The sequence below is a fragment of the Balearica regulorum genome, chromosome Z (genome assembly GCF_011004875.1).
Source record: "Balearica regulorum gibbericeps isolate bBalReg1 chromosome Z, bBalReg1.pri, whole genome shotgun sequence".
NCBI lineage: Eukaryota > Metazoa > Chordata > Aves > Gruiformes > Gruidae > Balearica > Balearica regulorum.
In genome coordinates, this window is record NC_046220.1 from 55310292 (window position 1) to 55333942 (window position 23651).

Consider the following 23651-nt stretch of genomic DNA (forward strand, 5'->3'; position numbering starts at 1 on the left):
CCCCTGTGTTAAGGAATCAGGCAAGGACCGCAGGAGACCACCATGGCTGAGTAAGGACCTCCTGGTCAAATTAAAGCATAAGAAAGAAATGCACAGGCAGGAGAACCAGGCATATGTATCCTGGGAACAATATAGGGACGCTGCCCAGTTGTGTAGGGATGGGATCAGGAAAGCTAAGGCATGGTTGGAGATGGATTTGGGAAGGGATGCAAATAATAGTTAAGAGTGGCTTATACAGGTATGTTGGTCAGAAAAGGAAGAACAAAGAAAATGTATCACCAACACCCCCAATAAATGAGACAGAACTAGTGACAACTAACTTGAAGAAGGCTGAGGTATGGAACAATATTTAGCCTCTGTTTTCACCGGTAATGTCTCTTCCCACATCTCTCAAGTCTCTGAACTTCAAGAGTTCAAGTCTCTGAACTTCTGACTGGCGGAATGAAGTCCTTCCTGCTGTAAGAGAAGATCAGGTTCCAGACCATCTGAGGAACCTGAACAAGTCCATGGAACCCAGTGAGATGCATCCCAAGGTCCTGAGGGAAATGGCTGATGTAGTTGCCAAGCCACTCTCCATCATATCTGAAAAGTCATGGCAGTCAGGTGAAGTCCCCAGTGACTGGCGGAAAGGGAATACTGCACCCTTTTTTTAAAAAAAAAGCTGTCCAAGACTTAAGGATAATAAAAAGGTACATTTCTAGAAGATTAAACGATAGATCTTTATGGTCTCCTAAATCAAACTGGTAATAATTGCAGTGATGATCTGGTTTAAAATCTCTTACCCTGGACACAGAAATCTTACAAGATCATGGAAAAAAAAAAATCTCTGTTAAATTTACATATAAAAATACCTTGGTTTGATGTGTATTCAATCACTGTAAAAACAACACAAGCAACAACAAAACAAAAAAACCCAGAACTCCCATTATACCTTGTGCATATGGTGATCAGGGATAAGCTTTCCTGGATTATACTGTCTGCAAATTCTTTTCTTACAGATACAACTCTGGTGTCAAATTTCTTTCTCCCACTTCTTAAAACATTACTTAAATTCTGCATAGACTGGACACATTTAATCCCTGCTAGTTACTACACATATGACAGCAGACATGTTTCTGTCCCTATCCTGGCTGTTTTAATTCTCACGCTTTTTCTTTTCCCTTATATATGATGTATCATTTTCTAAATCTACAGAAAATTTTGATACGCAATTAAAAAAAGAAAAATTAAGGCTGAATAACCCTCACAATCTAAATGTTAATTTGAGGTCCCTTCCAACCCAAATCATTCCATGCTTCTATGAAATAAATCTAATGTTCACCAGCACCCATCATAAATATTCCTGGGGACATAAAGTAACTCTTAACAACTTAATGAAACAGTGTATTTTCAATATTTTATACAAGAATTAGGCAATGTTTTTCTCAGCAACACAGTGACACCAGTATTGACAGAAAGGTAAACTAAGGCATAAAGTGACTTATCAAAACAGTATGTGCAAAGTTCAGATGAATAACCATAGAAGGAGATCCCAGTAGGATCTGCTATCTTATTGGTCCAACCAGAAGATCTTTCAAATTAATACCAGCAAAAAATTAAGCTTTGATATGAAATACAACCATATGCCCTTTTGCTCTTTTGGATAAAAAGTATTATTGTCTCCAAATACTCAAATCATATTTGAAAGTGGACTCTGATCTTTAAAGCATGTAAGCACTTCTGAAAGTTTTATCAGGAGATTTAAATAAACATAAGCCAAAATAAAAGTAAATAAATTCTGCAGCTTTATATTTTTTAAAAAAATTCAGAACGTTATAAAAATAGATTTTTCTTTACTGATGTAAAGTAAAATCATTTAGGTAACTCATGATATTCATGTTATTCAGTTGCTACTTTGCTGTCATCAAATTAGAGCCCAGAGAGTTATTCCATGCTTGATAACGTACAAGTATTATCTATGAAATTAAAAAATTCTTCACTTTCAACCTAATTATTCAATTCACAACTCAGTATTTAATGTATCTCTTCAATAACATTCACCTCTGGACATCTATTTAACTTATGAGTTACCTTTCTCATACACTTGTTGCATTACTGTCCATTTCTGTGTTGGTGCAAAAAGCCACCTACATATCTCACCTATACATGAATACATATGGTATAGACAGAGAGGAACTTCAAAGCATAGACCTCACTCTATCAGACCTACATATCTTATTATGGACTATTAATCATTCAGAACTTTAAAAATGTCAAAGGATTTTTATAGGGAAAAATCCATTTTCTTGCAGATATAGTCCTGTCTGTTTGCAAGTAAAAATAAATTCAGAGGACTAGTTAACATTTTAAACACTCTGCTTTCATTCTTACAGACATGTCCATGTCTTCAGACATTATTTATAGCCACACATATCTAACATTTTCCATATTTTTCATAAGACTTTATAGTATGCTACTGCTGCAAGATACAAATTTGACAGTTTGCAATAGGATCTGCTCATTGTAGCAAATTATTCTGACAGTAATGACTATACAGACAGCAGTGTACTTTCTTCTAACATTAAAAATCTTATGAACACTGTGACTAAAGCATGTACACTAAATTGTATTTTGTACATGACTATGAGTCACTAATTTTTTAACAAATTATATATTGCAGTAATCGACCATTGCATCATTTGAGTTTAACATTTTTTAAAATCAAAAAGTGTGCTATTTAAAGCTATTTCATTAACAGTTTTAAAACAATTTGGAAATATTTTAAAATCTGTCTCTTTCTATCTATTTTGCTCCCATTGCCTGTGAATGTGTGCAATGAGTTAGTTAATGCGTGAATTTATGTATCGTATAATGATTCTCCTCAATTGTCCTTCCAGCAATATTTTTGGAAACACTGAAAAGTAATCAATACCTCTTTGTATTACCAGAAATACATGGCAACAGCAGTATACATCACTGCAAGTATTTCTTTACCCTCTCACAAACACAGCTGCAAGATTCCTACTACCCCACTATAGTTTAACAAATGAATTTCATTACAAATTACAACACAGAAGATGAGTAGTGTCCTCAAATGTCTTTAATCCTTTTTTAGGTTTCATACATCATTAAAATAGAATGACAGGCAGGAGAATATTTGCTCGTTCTTTTAAAAGCCCATACACATTTTCACTTTGATTCCATTCTTCAGTGGCACACCACAGAGAAACCTCCGTATTTTCAGAATTGATGTAGCTTTCAAAACTATAATCTTTGGCTTTCAAGCTCACTATTATTTGCCTTCAGGTGCAAATTTTAAAGTGTATAGGCTTCTAAAAAGAACTTTATGGCTTCAGCCAGATACTGAAAGGCTTGTAGATCAGTCATCATCACAGTGTAAATTTCTTTTCAAAATAATGTTCCTCACTCAGAGTACACTTGTGCTTATACTCGGTTCACTTGTCAAATACAAATTTGAGGTCATCATAAGCTTCAGGGCAACTTCAGCTATTCCAAAACTCATTTTCTACCTCTATTTTGTTGGAGAAATAGGATTTCAAATGTAAAAATAATAGGAAACTCTACAGATAAAGAAACAAAGGCATATTATGTGCATGTTTCAGTACAGCATTGCAGTGACTGCCTGTAAGGACAAAGTCAATCCAATACCCAAGCATTTTAAAACACCGGAAATATCAAAAGTGGACAATGTATTTTGCTATTAGGTTGATATATATTCTATTCAAAATATGGCTTCAGAGTTGACATCTTAAATATACAGATTTAGGATGAGATGCTAATGATTCTATTTAAATATTTATTTTGTAACAGAAGAAACATTTAAACACTCTCATGTACAATGTCTACTGTTCATTTTAAGTCACATGTCTGAAAAGAGTAAATGACACTAGGCTTAAGATTCCTGTTGGCTTGGATTCCTTGGCCACATAATAGTAAGTGGTTTTATTTAATTCTATTTTAAGCCCTACGTTTTATTAAAATTGAATGGCAGACAAGAGAGTACTTATTCTTTCTTTTAAAGGCTGAGTTTATGTTTGAGAGGTCAGTCTGATATTTTTCACCTCCAGAGACTTTTTGATGCAGCTATAGTTCATATTTATAATTAGAGCTGAGTAATTAACACTCTTTTGAAAGCAGAGACTATGTAGGTACTTGGGGAAAAGCTTTTCCCTTCCCAAAGTAAAACTGAGTTTTATTGTCGACTTTGAAACACGCAGGAATCCAGTCTGTTTTCTATGACCAAAAGTCTCATACCTATAAATAGTCATGGAAAGTAGGTTTTCAAAAGCAGGAGTTTACACCCAAACTTCTCTTGGAGACTTAAGGACGAATGGAATAAGGTAAAAATAAAGTAAACAAATGTGGTGGGTTGACCCTGGCTGAGGGCCAGGTGCCCACCAGAGCCGCTCTATCACTCCCCTCTTTCATTAGACAGGGGAGAAAAGGTAAAACTTACAGGTCGAGATAAGGACAGGGAGAGATCATTCTCTAATTATCATCACGAGCAAACCAGACCGAACTTAGAGAGGGAATTCATCTTATTTATTACTAAGCAAAACAGAGCAGAGGAATGAGAAATAAAACCAAAATCTTAAAACACCTCCCCCCACCCCTCCCATCTTCCCAGGCTCAACTTCACTCCCGGCTTCAACCTCCGCCCCCCCCAGCGGCACAGGGGGACGGGGAGTGGGGGTTACGGTCAGTTCCTCACGCGGTGTTTCTGCCGCTTCTTCATCCTCAGGGGGAGGACTCATTGTTCCCCCGCTCCAGCGTGGGGTCCCTCTCACGGGAGACAGTCCTTCACGAACTTCTCCAACATGAGTCTCCTCCACGGGGTGCAGACCTTCAGGAGAAAACTGCTCCAGCGTGGGTCCCCCACGGGGTCACAAGTCCTGTCAGCAAACCTGCTCTGGCGTGGGCTCCTCTCTCCACGGATCCACAGGTCCTGCCAGGAGCTTGCTCCAGCGCGGGCTTCCCACGGGGCCACAGCCTCCTTCAGGTGTCTCCACCTGCTCCGGCGTGGGGTCCTCCACGGGCTGCAGGTGGAATCTCTACACCCCCTCATCCTCCCTCCATGGGCTGCAGGGGGACAGCCTGCTTCACCATGGTCTTCACCACGGGCTGCAGGGGAATCTTGCTCCGGCGCCTGGAGCACCTCCTCCCCCTCCTTCTTCACTGACCTTGGTGTCTGCAGATGTTCTTACATCTTCTCCCTCCTCTCTCTGGCTGCAAAAGCACTCTCTAACTGGTTTTTTTCTCTTTCTTAAATATGTTATCACAGAGGCGCTGATTGGCTTGGCCTTGGCCAGCGGCGGGTCCGTCTTGGAGCCGGCTGGCATTGGCTCTGTCAGACACAGGGGAAGCTTCTAGCAGCTTCTCACAGAAGCCACCCCTGTAGCCCCCCCGCTACCAAAACCTTGCCACGCAAAACCAACACATTCCACCCCTCGCCTCTGTGAATCACATATTTAAGAATTATCATTAAAATATACATTCAACACAAAACTTCACAAACACTAATCACATCAACAAAGAAAAAGAAAAAGAATTCCCCACACCAAAATCAAAACAACACTATCACAACACCAGAGTGGACAATCTACACACAAAATCTATCTCTAGTCCCTTCACCACTATATCACTCTCAAGTTACGTTCAGTCAATGTTTTGCCCGTTACCTCTTCCAATTACTATCCTTATCTCGATTTTCTAGTGCCCCACGTTGGGCGCCAAAAAAGACTGTGGTGGGTTGACCCTGGCTGAGGGCCAGGTGCCCACCAGAGCCGCTCTATCACTCCCCTCTTTCATTAGACAGGGGAGAAAAGGTAAAACTTACAGGTCGAGATAAGGACAGGGAGAGATCATTCTCTAATTATCATCACGAGCAAACCAGACCGAACTTAGAGAGGGAATTCATCTTATTTATTACTAAGCAAAACAGAGCAGAGGAATGAGAAATAAAACCAAAATCTTAAAACACCTCCCCCCACCCCTCCCATCTTCCCAGGCTCAACTTCACTCCCGGCTTCAACCTCCGCCCCCCCCAGCGGCACAGGGGGACGGGGAGTGGGGGTTACGGTCAGTTCCTCACGCGGTGTTTCTGCCGCTTCTTCATCCTCAGGGGGAGGACTCATTGTTCCCCCGCTCCAGCGTGGGGTCCCTCTCACGGGAGACAGTCCTTCACGAACTTCTCCAACATGAGTCTCCTCCACGGGGTGCAGACCTTCAGGAGAAAACTGCTCCAGCGTGGGTCCCCCACGGGGTCACAAGTCCTGTCAGCAAACCTGCTCTGGCGTGGGCTCCTCTCTCCACGGATCCACAGGTCCTGCCAGGAGCTTGCTCCAGCGCGGGCTTCCCACGGGGCCACAGCCTCCTTCAGGTGTCTCCACCTGCTCCGGCGTGGGGTCCTCCACGGGCTGCAGGTGGAATCTCTACACCCCCTCATCCTCCCTCCATGGGCTGCAGGGGGACAGCCTGCTTCACCATGGTCTTCACCACGGGCTGCAGGGGAATCTTGCTCCGGCGCCTGGAGCACCTCCTCCCCCTCCTTCTTCACTGACCTTGGTGTCTGCAGATGTTCTTACATCTTCTCCCTCCTCTCTCTGGCTGCAAAAGCACTCTCTAACTGGTTTTTTTCTCTTTCTTAAATATGTTATCACAGAGGCGCTGATTGGCTTGGCCTTGGCCAGCGGCGGGTCCGTCTTGGAGCCGGCTGGCATTGGCTCTGTCAGACACAGGGGAAGCTTCTAGCAGCTTCTCACAGAAGCCACCCCTGTAGCCCCCCCGCTACCAAAACCTTGCCACGCAAAACCAACACAACAAATAAAGCTAAACTCGGCTAGAAGCCTCAGCTTTAGCTGCTTTGGTTAAACTGTTAGATGCTGTTAAACTGCTTTAGGATGGAAGCTGACACCACACTCATTCACAGCATAAACTTTCCTCCACATCACAGACTAGTTCCAAATTGTCACCAGCTGAAACTCTGCATATATGTTTAGACATAATTCATACCATCACTTCTCACCAACTTTGCCTCCCTTTAATCTGCTCCTAACATTTTCACTGTGATTAAACAATATTTAAGTTGGCATTTGTGTATTTTCTGTCTTTTCACGCTTGCTCATATTTCTGCTGTTAAACTTGGAGACCATTGGAACAGAGACCATATGAACTAAGTGTCTGCAAAGCAGCTAGCATACTGTAGTTTATGTAAAATATTGTTTCAAAATGTGTGACATGGTAAGGTATATCCCTCCAGCCATTTCATTTTAGAACCTGTGCATAAACATCTGAATTCAACATAGTTGTTTCCTAGCTTGATAATCACAAATTGTCATTCCACATGGCTGTTGGAACTCAAAGTGTCTGATAGATGTGACCATCCAGGCTGAATCTAAAATAAAGGAAGAAAGCATGACTCTCTGACAAGAGACCAGGACAATCTCATTTTCCCATTCACATAGGTCTCAAAAAAAAAGAGAAAAGGTATAGTCACAGAGAGGTGAAGTGGAGAAACTACAGGTTATAGCATCTTTGTGGAATGTTCTCTACACTGAGGTTGCCTGAGGGGCCTTTTGCTTTCACATGAAAAGTCAACTAGAGTCCATCAATATCATGGGTGTACACCCCTCAAATATAAGTGATGACACAACCTGGTTTATTTCAACACAGAATGTATCACATTCTTTTCTTTCACATTCCCCCATGAAAGGCAAAGCACAAAATTTTCTATTAGTATTGATTTAGACTTTTTTTTTTTCATCAGCATTAAGGAATAATTTTCAAGAGAATTAATTTTTAATGAACATTTCACTGTGTCATATAAATTTTCAGCAACAATAGAACATGGCGTGTAACCCATTGAAAAAAGCTAGGGAAATATGAAAACATTTTGGCATTCTATAAAAACCCACTAACTTGCAAACATGAAACAGTTGCATAAACAATGTTAAAGCTATGAGCTACTGTAAGCATGACACAAATATTGATTTTTACTCTGGAAGAAATGAGTATATACTGAATATTTAATAATGGATTGATAGGAAACACACTGATTCCAACCCAAAACGTCTAGTGAATTAAACTATTTAATAGCAAACAGTATACATACTAGCTAAGCAATAAAAAACAGCCTACCAATATGTTCATGTTTGCACAGATGTTATTTAATTTGTCAAAAATAAAACACTGACTTTTTATTTCCTTTGATACTCGTTTGTAGATGCTACATTAAAGAAAATGTCAGCTCAGCCTCTACAGATCTCTGAAAACAGTAAATGTTCTGCTTATTTGGGTTTCTTAGTATTTCAGAGAGAGAGACATGAAGGGGTGTGGGAAGGAGGAAAAAAGGAGAGGAAGGGGGAGACAGGGAAAAAAGGAGAAATGTTTAAAACAACTAAAACTATTTGCTCCTACATTGTAAGACCTAGCTTTGGCTGGCTGCACGCTAGAATGTAATCTATCCTTTTACATTTGTTTTCCATTGTCTTCTGCTCAATTTAAAAAAATTCAACAAAACACATCCCAAATTTTGTAAATGAGTGATGGCAGAGTAGGATAGCCCGCATTTACTAACTATCCCATGGTTTAACATAAAAAGCATTATAAAGATAGGGCCAAAAATGTATTTTCAAAAAATTATTGCTTATGAAGGCTCAATATCAACAATGTACAAAACTTGCCTTCGGTTACACAATGAACACTCTCTGTCTTTGAATGATGGAGACTGATGAACAAAGATACCGTTAACCGAACAAACAGGATAAACTATGAAGCAGGAACTGGCTGCTGAAGAGCAGTATTGGCGATTCCTGCAATTTCAAAGGGGAAAACTGGTCCAAATCAATAGCTCACAGATTCCCAGAGCTAACGTCAAAGTGTGAATCACTCAGTATGCTTTTACAGAAGTTAACAGCAAGGCAGATGGTATCAGCTGTCTATTCCAAAGTATAGAGTGTATGATAATGGAGAGGAATGAAAGATAAGAATGGAACTGAGGCCAAGTGGAGGGGAAAAAGGGATGGGAATTCCTAGTGAAAGAAAGAGAATTAATTTAGATGTAACTCCTGGGGTTGCACTGAGGCAAAGAACACAATGTCAGTGGGTATGACAGCATAATTGTTATTCTGTAGCAACAATAGTCAGGAAGTGACATAAGGATCACATTTGATTTGAGAATGTTGTGGCATATATACACAAGGTTATTGACAGCAACCTTTTAGAGAAGTAGGAACCTCACATTTCAGGAAACAAGAGAAATAATTTACAGAAAGTATCTAATACCAGGCCTTTAGAGAAAAAATAAAGTATCCATGCAATTCCATCTAATATCCACTTTTTAAAATATTTTTTAAAAAAATACAGAATACTACGATGTTATTCAGGAGACTATGTTTAGCTATGGTGAAACAGAGCAGAGTAAAACCATCAGATACAGCAACTTATTTGCAACAAAAGTCAAAATTTAAAAGCAGATAGACTGCTGGTGGTTTTAGACCAGATTTTTCTCTGCTCCTTTTACCAAGGAGCAGCATTTTATTGGTCTATTGACATTAAATCATTACAGAGCTTTTCGAAATGATCAAACTGCCTACTTCCCTTAAATTAGTACAAGCCTAGCTATTTCATTATAAATTCAATGTCAGAAACTAAGTCTTGGGAAAGTAAGGTTTAATGAGCCAAACCAGGATTATAGTGCTTCCTTCCCTCACAGTAAGGCTGTCCACTACCTGCAGCAATACTACATTTATGGCTGTTATAAAGTACCCTGCCTCTTATTTTTATTGTATTCAGCTGAGTTCATTCATTCCACTCAAATATACAAACTCTTTTACTTTAAAAAACAGCATTTAGGAAGGCAAGTACTGTATTTCTAAACATTCAGAGACTCAGAAGAGACTAAAAGGGTATATACAGCTTAATACAATCTATAGTGCTTCAATGTCATTTCACATTGAAGGAAGTCTTCAAGAACTGAAAAAGCACTAGGGACTATAAGAAATCTTCTATCAACTGAAGAAGAGAGAAGAAAAAGCTCTCAGTTATAAATAACTGATTAACATAATTGCTTCATATTCAACAGAAATTACCTAGAAACTGTAAATCACGTAACTTCACAACTTTTGTCTCCATACCTTCATAATCAGTGATTTAGAAGTAATTCAAGCCTTCTCCAAAAGTCTCTTACTACTCTTAGAACAGTTCAAGTCATGGACAGCCCAGAAAATGAATTTCAATATCTGGTAAATTAAACATTTCTGTGTTTTCAATCCCTGAATTAGTAATGTCCAACCAGACACATGTCTGTGACTGTTTAAGATCCTCAAAATATAAGACTAATAATAAGACTACTAAGAATAATAAATTAATTCTCAGTGCTTCTGCTAGTTTTATTTTCAGATTAGGAAGAACATTTTTATAAAAAGTTATACATACTCTTCAGAAATGTGGTTTAAATTATTTTTAAAGGACATGTGAAAAACATAATTTTAAAGTTTTAAACAAAAATTTAGAACTGATTACCATTTGAAGGACAGGCTATCAATTTAAAGCAAAGTGGCATCTGCATATTTAGAAATACAATTACACGAAACACAAAAGATAATGAATGAAATAAAATGTTATGAAAAGATTAACAGTTCAAAATGAGCAAGTATAAGGTCAGAGAGACCAAGAACGACTTTGGACATAGTGTGGGGCAGATCCAGACAACTGATGATATCTTTTCCCTAAGATTTTGAATGGGTCGCTAATCACTTTCTTTCTATCAGATGGCACCACAGTGATACACACGCTGACAAATTAAGTAATTCTCATGTAACACAGCAAGGTAAATACTCTTATATTGCGCTTAGGCGTATCTTCTGCTTATGTACACCAACCATCTTGAATGACAGTGTTATTCTAGATGTAACACAGGTTGCAACTGTTAGTAAATGATACACTTCTATTTATGTTTTCCACCAGCTTTTGAAATTCCTCAGAAAACATGGGGTTTTTTTCATCCAATATAATGTGTGATCTGTTTTGTGCACATTTTTCAACACCCAGATGGTAGAGATACCACGTAACAAACAGATCATGCATCTTTTTACCTTCATAAATAGTTCCTTGAGGGAAAAATACATTATAAAAAGACCTCACAAACAAGTACTTTGTGATATTCCCAGTTTGTTTTGCTTTCAAGACTTTTATCACCAATACAGTTCCAAAACCGACACTTTTACAGTTGACACAGGTCAAGTTTGTTATTCTTCTTTTGGGGAGGGCAGGTTTGAACTTCTTTTACTCAAAACACCAAAGGCTGTGACCAGTGTTATTGAATTGCCCTTATATGTCAAAAAGCCCATCTTGATAAAACCCTGGTTCTTTATTCCTTACCTTAAACATAGTTTACTGCTCTGTACCTGGCAATAATCATCACAATTCAGATTTTTAATACATTTCAAATATTGGAACACCTTAATAGCAAAGAATATATGAAGCACATATAAATATACTACTCACCAATTTTAATCTTTGTAAAGGTATTCTGCTAATGTCTATCGGTGTACGCTCTGTGACATTACCAAATCTGACTTCTGGGATGGCAATTGCACATATTACATGTGCCCACCTGTGAAAAGTGGCAAGTCAAGAATACCACCAAGAAACCCCATAGAAATACAAGTGTTTAAGATGTTTCATTACTTGTTGTGGGTTTTTTTGTTTTTTTTTTTTAAAGGCAACCATCTCTAAATACTTCCTTATTAGGATTTCCTAAGCTTGTTTGAAACACATTTAACAAACATTACAACACTACCAATTTGTGCAAATATAATTTCAGACTGGGGTTTTATTGCAACATTTTTTTAAGCATCTTTCACATTCAATTTATTAAGTGCAAAGGTTTTGCAGTTGTGCTATCCAGGTGCCTATGTAAAGACCACACTATTTGATTCATGTGCAATTTATCACCTACAGCATTTTCGATTAACATTACTCAGACCTGAGTAACTATTCTTAGGCAACACACATGACCACAATCAGTCATACATCTATTGAGGCATAAAATAAAGTATACTATCAAGACCTTCTGTTTACAGACACAAAGGCCTAGAAGCAGCAAAGTGATCAGGCTATCACTGCAATGCCCAACATGAACTTTAGCAGTGAAAGCACCTGTCAAGTGCCTGGGACCAGTGCTACATGTAAGACTTCAGTGCAACTTCAGAAAACATGTCAGATGTGTCAAGATGATGCTACGTACTTCCTATACTCATCAGAAAGCACTACTATATCCTCCAAATGCTGGCTCAATGCATAAATCTCAAAATAAGAAAGGCTAAATGAGACTTAAAAAGCCTGAAATTAATATTAAAAGTGCACATTATATGAAGAAAAAGAGAAGCTAATGACATTTTTATTAACCAAGAGGTAGCCTTCTGAGACTAGTTCTAAAATCTTTTTTAGGGTAGACAACTAGTAAATCTGAAGGAAGGTAAACATTTCCATTCCTTGGCTCGTATTTAACGTATTCTCAGTCATTTGTTGTACATCTTGTCTCATGATCCCATTTGCTCTTTTTTGTAACCCCTGAAAGCTTGCCTCAGTCTACTTCCTGTAGATCTCCAGAGACACACATTACATGAGCATCTTAGTAGATTAACACGAATGCGGACTGGAGCTAAAAGAGATAGAGGGTGATGCAGCAGAATAGAAACCATTTCTCTTTCCTGCACTAGAGTGGTGCTATTTCAGTAATTCATGTTTGACAAAAATATCTGTAAAAGTATAATATGATATATAGGGACTAAACAAACTGCTGTCACATGACATTAAGGTTTTATTGGCCAGTGTGAAATAAGACTTGTATGTAAAGATGACATATTAATTAGAAAGTCATACAGTTCAGCCCAAATGAAAGCAGATAAAGCTCGTAGATCTATCATCTTACTATGTTTTGTTTATGTTCTAACTTCGAGAAAGAAGTCTTGCTTTGAGACTTTTTCAACTTTTAATAACACCCTTTTTCTTTTCATTGCTGCCTGCTCACCTGCAAAACTACGTTGTCTTACCATCTAAGCTTTACGAGACAGAAATGCTATAAATAAAATGCCTCTTCAATAGATCTTCACTCAAACCTTTATACTCTGACATCTCTCAATCTAACAGGACCCAAAACAAATGCTGCGTTCTTCTGAAAAGAAGGAATCTCAGCTCTCCTATATAGCAAATTGTCACCACCCCTACCCGCCATGTTTGATTAATTAGATTTTAAATCTAAGTAATGCTCATCCTACACCTCTAATCAGTATGTGAGAGGGAAAAGAGGAGTGAAGAGAACGCATGTGTTGAATTTCACACTTACTGGAGAAAAAGGAATTAATTAGAACATACTCTTCTGAAAACTCTCAAAAGTTTGGACTGGTAGCTAATGAAAGATAGATTAAAGACTATGTGTAGCAACTGTAACATGGTATGGAAACAGGAAAATAAGTGTTGAACTACTTTTACAGAACTCCCATTTCATAAATCTGTAACAGAAACCTATAAAGGAATATAATGCAAACCCAAAGACTTTAGGTATAGTTATGCAGAGAAAGTATCTTTCTGCAAACCTCTGTGTATTTTTTTTTCTATGAATAAATCTTATGAAACATCTCTAAAACATTTTAATTGATCTACAAAAAAGATGTACGTATTTTCAAAGATACAACATGCAATCTATTAGCAGTAAATACCAAAAGGGCATGAAAAATCCTATTGAGGTAACACTTTTGTCATTTTCTTTTGGGGGGGTGGTAAGAAAAGCCAGTAGCAAATTTAGGGGAGTTTAAAACAAAACTAAAAAGCAGCTGAGTATTTCCATCTGTTGGTCAAAATGTCTATTTAAATGGTTACAATATGAATGCCTTCAGAAGGTAAGATCCGGGCTGTAATTTTCACATAAAACCTCCTCCTAATCGACAATTTACAAAGGTCATGCAACTAATTGCAAATCACTGATAAATAAATTCTTGCCTGGTAAGTGGAAGAATGTTGCAACTAGATCATCTCTTACCACTGCATTCCAAAGGGTTAAAGAAAGAGGTCTACATGATATTGCTAAGTTACTAAAATAATTAACTATGAGAAGATTCAAAATGCGTAAGGACTGTTCCACTATTGGGCTTCAAAAAATATTAAGCTGTAACATTTTCCATTTTATCTGTTAGGGTTACTTGCTATAGCATTCTGTCATCCAAATATGGAGAAAAATGCTTATGCTGTTAATAGCATGATGTCAGCAACAATACCATTTTTCACAGTGTATGATAGAAGTGTATTTAAAAAACCCCACTTCAAAATCTGGAATTATTTTAATATGATTCAAAATAATTAATTAAAAAAAATGTTTCTAGAATTTCAAAGGTACTGTATTAAATTCTGTAATCACAAATTTCCAGGACCACAGAAGAAAATACACTTTGCTGTTTGATAAGACTTAGCCATGCAAACAATGATAAATGAGCTCTCATTTACTTTCTTTACACAAAGGCCAGCAGAATAGAATTTGGAACAAGGAAGTGTGTGCAAATACTAAAACAAATGTACATTTCAGCATCTAACTATTTCACAAAATGCCAGTGGCACATTTCAATAGGAATAATTTTAATTCTGCAATGATTCAGCTTAAAGGGCCACTGTCAAGTAATTAGGTTCAAAAATGCTTTGTACCTAATGGATTGGGAATAAAGTTTAAAACAAGCACATACAATCCCGAAGTATATATTACTTACTTCTTGTCAGTAGTTTGCTTTAATGCACCACCTCTCAAATTGCAGAGACAACATTCCTAAAAATAAAAATAGTGTAGAAAAAAGTGAGCTTTATTAACTGGTTACAAATCAGTTTTATTCAGCTGATCTAAAGGATATGTAATTTACTAATGTAATTAATTACTGGGTTACAACCTGCCACTTACAAGCATTGCATTTTCTTACAGGAAAAATACAAGAATACAATAACGAAAAGAGAAACAACTCAAAAAAACTAAAGAAAAATAAATTTTAAGTATTACTCTAAACAAAGTGACAGAATCACTTTGAAAGCTACACCAAATATGAAGGCATTTAATCAGTACTCCCATAGAAAGGCTGGCCTTGCCTTTCTAAGAGGGGAAAAAAGCTTTCTAAGCTTTTCTAAGCTTTCTAAGGGGAAAAAAAAAGTAAAATGACACGTAATTAGTTTAATAGAAGTTGCTGAGAAACTGACTTACAAGCCATTGATCCAACTCGAATACTTTGAAAATCTATCTCAAATTTATAAACCTACAGAATATGGGGCAGCTTATGCTTTTTGCAAAAGTTCCTTTTGCTGCAGTATACCTCCACTGTCTTGATTGTCAGTACAACTCCACCTGCTTTCAGGGCACTCGGCAAGGTATATTTCAGTAGTTCCCAGATAATATGTCAAACAAACAGGGCTTTTCCTACCTCTACTTAAAACTGTGGCTTTGAACAGATACACAGGCTTTTCTACTTTCCAACCCTTCTCTTTCTCTTCAGTCTCCTCCTTTTTCTGAATCTATCCTTTCTCTTTTTTTTTTTTTTTCTTTTTAAAATTGTCCCTTCAAAGGAACAGATGAGAAAGGGTTTCCAATATTAGTTATTTTTTCCTGTCTCCATTTTTCTGGTCTCTACAAAGAACCAAAAGCACAAAATGAAGTTAAGATATCCTGTGACTGTATATCTATACACAGACAGTTGTCTCCTGAACCTCTACATTTAAGTTGCCTTTGCAGGGGAAAAAACAAACCAACCCATATGTAATACTGTAATACTCCAGTCTGACCTCATTTTAAAACCTCCAATATTGAAGATTATCAATGTCTGCCAGAAATCTAATTGAATAATTTATTACATATCCTACGAGAAAGACCTTTCCCAACTAAAAAATACTTCCTTGTGACAAATGAATCTTCTTTGCAATTTAAGAACATAACTTCTTGCCATACCTACCAAAACCATGGAGAACAGGTAACCTATCCTCTCACAGAGTACCCCTTTAACTATTTAATATTATTGTAGAGTTGTGAAGAAGAGAATTGAAGTTCATTACTTTACCCACAAGAGCCTTGGGATGGGACCTAACATGTTCCAGATCAGTTACCTTTGTAATAGTAAACATTGATATTAAATCAGGAAACCCAAAGGCTCAGAATACCAGTTCCTTCAGGCAGTCAAAAATGACTGAGCAGCAACAGGTAGTTTCAGCATATAAAGAAGAAAAATGGAACATAAGGAGCCAGCCATTACAGCACTGAGTGGGAGCTTCAGCTTGTACTGTTTGTAACTTCTGCTAGTTTCTTCAATAGAGGAAACCACTCAGACGGGGAAGCACATCATTGCATAGGATTTTTCCATTTGGCTGCTGGAGAATAAGTAAAACTGTTTCTTCCACAACCAACATTTGTATTCAATTAGCTGCACCTTGGTGAGCATGCAGCATCTTAGGAATGCTTTCCTTGCTTCATCTTAGGAAACCTTCTCTTGTATCAAGCCCAACACAAGAAGACAGAAGTTCATTGGGCTTGAAGGGCAGTGGAGAGAACAAGAGGAAAGGAGAACACAGGAAGGAGGAAGGGATTGAGGGAGACAAGGAGAAAGGGAGGGAAGAAGGTAGGGGTGGAAGGAGAGACAGAGGGAGGGAAGGAGACAAGGATGGAAGGTTATTTCTTCTCTTTCTCTCCTAAGGGCCCACACTCTTGAAGATAGAGCAAAATAGCAGGAACTAGAATTACTCTAAAACTATTTAGACTTCTACTTCTCTGTGAAAGAGATATCAAGTCAACAAACTTCATGCCATTCTAGATTCACACGCAAAATTCAGTTTAATGTACCACCTCCTATTTTAGTTTCAAATCATTACCCTTTGCAATGCTGTTCAACCATTATACATAATCACCCCTTTCTTTCCTATACATAATTATCTTCCAAATCTTTGTAGATTCTTATGATATCTTAACCTCTTGGTATATTTTTTGCCAAGCTACACATATTAAATTCCCTTAACTACTCTTCAAGGTGATTCAAATCATCTTCACATTCTCTTTCTGTCTGTTGCCCTTCTTTGGATGTCATTAGGATAGCAAGGTGCTGCCATCTACACAGGTTTACTCTCAAGCTATGTGAAGAACCATTACTGTCTGTCTTACCCTGAATATATTTTGGTTTCAAAAAAAACATCACTCAGTTGGGAAATTTACTGAACTGCACAGGCATGAGACTTTCCTAAACTAGATACTAAGGAATCACATTATTAAGGCTTTATAGACATTCATTTACCATGCTGAAATTGTTCTGAAATAATACAAGAAAAATTCCACTACACAGTTAATGGGCACAGTGCACTGTCTTCAGTAAAGTACCACTACAGTCATGGGAAATTTGCTTCTAACTGGCATTCAGTTCTTAAAGGCAAACATATGTGAAAATTACAGCATGACACAGTCTGCAGATCTTTAAACCTACCTGGGAATCCTGAAGACTACCTTAGCACAACCATAGAGTAATCCTATAGCACTGCATCCTCTTCAGTCTGATTCACCTTAGAATCTTGCTTACAAATCAGGAGAGGAAAGATCTATTTCTTCAGCTCTGCCTTTGATTTTAACACCCTGAGTAAATGGGTCATCTTTTCTGCTATCAGTGTTGCTCATCTTTATAAACAGTGCTTGGGCACCATCATTATAAGATATTGACCAACAGAATGTGTCCAGCTTGTTAGATTTATGTATGACAGTTGAATGTGCAAGATAAAAACAATAAAAATAGATGGGCACGTCTCCATGATACGACAGTAACAAAGTAAATGAGCCAAGCAGCATAGAGAATAATACTTAAAATGGAACAACCAGTCAGGAGAAGTCAAATACCATATTCTCCTAAAAAAGGAGCAATGCAGGACTTTTTAATGACCTGATCCCCAACTCATTTACAGTTCTGCAGGAGCGTGAAGCTTACAATGTAGAGGTAGAATAACATCTGCAGACTGGAAAAGAGAATGTGAGTCTGACCCAATAGAAATCTTTGTGGGGGAGAAAGCTTCATTCTCCACTTTCAAATTTAGAATTTCAGTGGATCCGCCACCTGTGAATACATCATGATTTTTTTTTAATTGGAGCATTTTCTTCATATTTGCCATAAAAATCCTTTAACTGACTACTTCTCTGTTTTGCAAAATAACATTGGTTTTGCCCCTATTTTATAAGCTTTGATGTTCTTATGACAGCTTACTTTGAAATTATTACATAATGATGACCTTTTCCTGCTTCTAATAGGTATTTTTTACTTTTAAAGAAAATCTTAATCTGACGATCTGCTGTGTAACTTATTAATGCAACTAGAGAGTCCAAGGCCCTAAAGTTCCACAAATAAGTTAAGCTAAAATAGCACAAGAAGAGGATGTTGGTAACAAATTTCTTCTGAAGGTTTACTGTGTCTTAACCACTGTAAAAACAAAGAATTGTGAATCAGACACTGCAAGAGACAGAAGTCATAATCTTTATCTACTAACTGCAGAGCTTTCACACTAGGTTAAAAAAAATAAAAAAGAGAAAAGAAAAAGGGGTGAAGGAAAGGCAGCCTACAGAAAAGAGAAGGTGGCTGTAAATATCCTCATTACCAGCTGGAAAAATATTTCCCCTATGCAGGACCTATAGGAACCAAATATAATCTCTTGTCAAAACCCACCTATACAAATCTTTAGTGAGTAGACAGTGGTGGTGGTGGTGGTTAATGATTGTTCACTGTCTGCTGGATACAGGCTGTAACAACTTATGCCCATAAGAATTAGAAAATTTCAGAAGTGTTCATAGCAAACCTGAGTGGCAAGGATCACAGGCTTAAAACCATTAAATCCATTTTGTAAATCATGCCTGCATTGCAATATATTGTCCTAAATCCATGAGACGTGGATATTACTTTACCCTTCAAAATACTGCAAGCAACAAAAACACAGGGGACCTGATATTTAGAAAGACTAATATTCCTAATACAGGTATACCTGCCATGGATGGTAGTGAAATCACATGGACATTAACAATTATTACCCATGTTCTCACAGACAAAGAGGGAGAGTGTTAGAGCATCCACATGTGTCTGCTCTCAGCATGGTGTAAAAATCAGGATACGAATGGACTTCATTGCAGAGCATCACCTTAGAACATATTCAATCTCTGATTCACTATTACTTTGCAAATCCTTTAAAAAAGTGATTTTGTCATTTGTATTTACATTATATAATAATTTCTTAAGCATATTATTTTACACTTATCTAAATTAAATCTTAGACCATTTTAAATTGCCCATCTGCTTAAAAAATCTCCATAACATTCTAGAATTACAAAACAAAACTCTCTTCCAGTATCTCTATAAAGTAAGATATCTCCATATAATTCACAAACTTTAGCATACTAACGTTCACTTCATCTTTTAGTTTTTTTAGTAGAAACAATGCATTTTTTTCATAACAATACAGATCATATCCACAGTTTCTGGACTAAACACCTCTCCTTGTTTACAATGAAACTGAATTTTTGCAACCAGCATTCCTAATCTGGTTTATTTTTAATTTCTCTGTTTCAACCACTGCTAGCAACTGCAGCAAAGCCTGAAGTCAATGTGAATTAACCTTGCTTCCTTTGGTAGATATATCCAAAACATGTATTACCTGTTTTTGGAATTATATGCTACTAGTCAGACACAGCTGCATATTAAAAATTGTTCCACGGATAAATATCATACAAAACCCAAGCCTGTTCACACTCATTTATATTTTAAAATGAATGCATTTTGTTGTCTTTGAGTATTTTTACACTGCCAAAATTCAAAGTCATATTGACAGTTATGTTTATAAAAAGAAGTTTTCACACTTCCACATTTGTATACTTACTTCATCAGCAATAGCATTCTGTATAAGACAGAAAGCTGTCTGACACAGCAAGGCAATAGAGTTCAGCCAAGCCATAGGAGAGGGATATATAGTAAGTCACATAATGGTTATTCTTACGGACAACTGTGAACATGCCCCACACGATCCCCTTTCTTGTTAAACTGCTCTTTCTCCTTTTCTCTAAGGCCCTGTAAATTACAACAGCATCTGCAAAGAACTATATTTATCCAGTTAAATGAAACATATAACCTATGTCAGTGGATGAAGACTGAGTAAAATAAAACTTATGTTATTCCTAATGAATTTTGTCTGACACAGTTTCAACAACTTCCTCGTAAGATGTAGTCTCCATAATCAACCTAAAAACCTCTTCCAGCTCTTTGACATCCCTGCCATTAGGAAATTTTCTCATAACAGCAAACCTGAAGATTCCCTGCTGTAGCTTAAGTTTTTTTCTTTTTACTTTATGCATCATAAACATGAAAACCAGATTGTCCTTTCCTTTTTGCCATTTTCCATCTAGAGCACCTTAGTAGGTTAAAGAACAGCAACTTTTTCACCCACTGTCTTGATCAGCAGCCATGTTTTCCCCTCTGAAATCCAATGAGACCAACTCCTGAGTGATGTCAGCGTGTTGGGTTTGCGTGGCAAGGTTTTGGTAGCAGGAGGGAGGTACAGGGGTGGCTTCTGTGAGAAGCTGCTAGAAGCTTCTCCTGTGTCTGACAGAGCCAATGCCAGCTGGCTCCAAGACAGACCCGCCGCTGGCCAAGGCCAAGCCAATCAGCGACTGTGATAACATATTTAAGAAGGGAAAAAAAACAACTTAGGGGGAGCTTTTGCAGCCAGATGTAAGAAACTCTGCAGACACCAAGGTCAGTGAAGAAGGAGGGGCAGGAGCTGCTCCAGGCACCGGAGCAGAGATCACCCTGCAGCCCGTGGTGAAGACCACGGTGAAGCAGGCTGTCTCCCTGCAGCCCATGGAGGAAAGATGAGGGGGTGTAGAGATTCCACCTGCAGCCCGTGGAGGACCCCACGCTGGAGCAGGTGGAGGCACCTGAGGGAGGCTGTGGCCCATGGGAAGCCCACGCTGGAGCAAGCTCCTGGCAGGACCTGTGGACCCATGGAGAGAGGAGCCCACACCAGAGCAGGTTTGCTGGCAGGGCTTGTGACCCCGTGGGGGACCCACGCTGGAGCAGTTTGCTCCTGAAGGTCTGCACCCCATGGGAGAGGCCCACGCTGGAGCAGTTCGTGAAGGACTGTAGCCCGTGGGAAAGACTCACGGTGGAGAAGTTCGTGAAGGACTGTCTCCCGTGAGAGGGACTCCATGCTGGAGCAGGGGAACGATGAGAGGAGTCCTCCCCCTGAGGATGAAGAAACGGCAGAAACACCGTGTGATGAACTGACCGTAACCCCCATTCCCCCTCCCCCTGTGCCGCTGAGGTGGGGCGGAGGTTGAAGCCAGGAGTGAAGCTGAGCCCAGGAAGATGGGAGGGGTGGGGGGAGGTGTTTTAAGATTTGATTTTATTTCTCATTCCTCTACTCTGTTTTGCCTAGTAATAAATTAGATGAATTCCCTCTCTAAGTTCAGTCTGTTTTGGTCATGATGATAATTAGTGAGTGATCCCTCCTTGTCCTTATCTCGACCCATAAGCTTTTCGTTATACTTTTTCTCCCCTGTCTAGAGAAGGAGGGGAGTGATAGAGCGGCTCTGGTGGGCACCTGGCCCTCAGCCAGGGTCACCCCACCACAGTCAGGCAAAGCATGTTTAGTTGATACATCTTGCATTCTACATCTACGGAGATAGGTTCACACAGTGTTCACCTTTGGATCGCAGTGACTTGCTAAGCTATAACCTTCAGGACCTCTTCTACAGCAGAGGCTGGTATAGTTGCTCCCAATTCCTTTGTCTATATTCTCGCTTCAGTATCTTGCACTTTTCCCTGCTTAATTACATCCTGTGTTCCAGAATATATCAATAATTTATCAAGATCTTGTTCATTTCTGATTAACCTTACTTCACAAGCCTCATAAAAGAAAAAGAAAAGCTTATATTCAGCAAACATCAGGTGCAACAGGTTCTGCACAAGGGATAACTACGCAAGCTGCAGTTGGTCAGGTCAGGAAAGAGAAGACAGTACAGTGTTCGAGAAATGCCAGTAAAATTATGAGGGACTTGGAAATGGGCTTGACTAAGTACTCCAATACAATAACTAGTTGATTGCTATCAAAGAAAAACAGAAAGCAGCAGATTTAAAACAAACAAACAAAAATGTTCTTCACAGAATATATGACTGTTTGCCAGATATGGATGCTAAAATTTTACACCACTCGAAAAAGAAGCTGCACAAGTTCATGAAAGAGAAATCCAACACAGGTTACCTTTTACTTAGTAAATACAAAGATACTGTCTTTGGCTAAGGCAGTTTCTTATTTGCATATTGTAGGAGATTGAGAGAACATTAGGGAATGCTTGCCAAAGACTTATAGTCTTCCCCAGGTATTCATTTCTGGCTACGCTAGAGAGAGGATAACAGGCTAGAATAGACTCTGGTTTAATTCATTATGGCAGATCTTACTATTCTATGTAACCTGACATTTTAGAGCTTTACAAAGTACATTTTAAAATGTTTTAGAAAAGATACCTAGATACTAGGAAAATCCCCTTACTTGGCACTGCTAAGTACACACTGCAATATACATTATATATAATATACATTTAATTTAGTTTTCATGTGTTTGTAAGGTTTGCGATTTCAAAAAACAAACAGAATGCATTCACTGAACTTCATTATTACATTATTATTACAAAGTTATTGTGATAACTTTATTATCACAGCTTTATTTAGCAGTGATACCAGAATGAATCATCTCAAGAAAGTACACATTTTGGCTAGTGGTTTGAAGCTTTGCAAGTGTTGATAATGTCTTCAGCACTAAGTAGGACACTATTTATCCAGTTAACAATATATTTCCATATTTGTCTGCCATTAATTATTTTCCCTGTGTGTCTGTTGGGTCTGACTAGTGTCTAAAAGCACTCAAAAATCTAAGAACAGTAGTTAAGACAGGGGTTTTTTTTCCCCAAATTTTTCTAGTAAGAGGTCAGAACAGTTTTCAGAGTGAACCACTGCAAAGTTGTGTCACAATAATGCTGACTTACTAGTCTCATTTAAAAGTAGCTAGTTTGTAGAAAATCGTAACTAATTAAAACAGACATCTAATCTTGAACTCTGCCACAGCTAAGTCAAATAGACACAAATTGTATGGCTAAGGCTGATAAACATCTTTTGTTTTCTTCAGGCCACTCCAGTGGGTTTTTTAGAGAGGAACCTTTGAACTGAGAACAGATAGCCTTAGTCTTCCACCTTCTCTTCCAATTGCCTTGTAATGTCCAAGGTCACACTTCCTAAAAGCATTAACACAGATGTGCATTTGGATATGGCAAGTAGTCTTTTGCTGTGCTGTTCGTGACATAGAATTATTGAGAACAGTGATCTGCAAAAATGCAACAAGCAGGAGAGAGCTGGCTGGGACAAGACGACTTGGAAAAAGACAGGGAAGAGAGGTCAGATGGGGAATCGGAGTAGGGAGAGAATTCTGCAGCCAGAGGAGGAATGGGAACTGGCAGGGCTGAGACTGAAGTAAGAATCAAAACATTCATTACAGGTAACTGGAGTAAATACAACATCCACACTTGGCAGGGTGGCCTACGTGTGCTTTCTCACTAGAATGTGCAC

At 38.3% G+C, this 23651-nt stretch overlaps 1 protein-coding gene across 9 annotated transcripts in view; it reads right to left on the minus strand.

Moving 5' to 3' along the window:
• Positions 1–23651, minus strand: part of KDM4C (lysine demethylase 4C) — a 274177-nt gene that overhangs the window by 70165 nt on the left and 180361 nt on the right. For 8 of the 9 annotated variants that reach the window (XM_075741245.1, XM_075741244.1, XM_075741239.1 and 5 more), the window contains 2 exons: positions 14760–14815; positions 11506–11614 (listed from right to left, as the gene is read on the minus strand). In XM_075741245.1, coding sequence (XP_075597360.1) covers positions 11506–11614; positions 14760–14815 — 165 coding nt within the window. The remainder of the gene's footprint in view (positions 1–11505; positions 11615–14759; positions 14816–23651) is intronic. The other variant, XR_012833183.1, reaches the window with a different exon arrangement.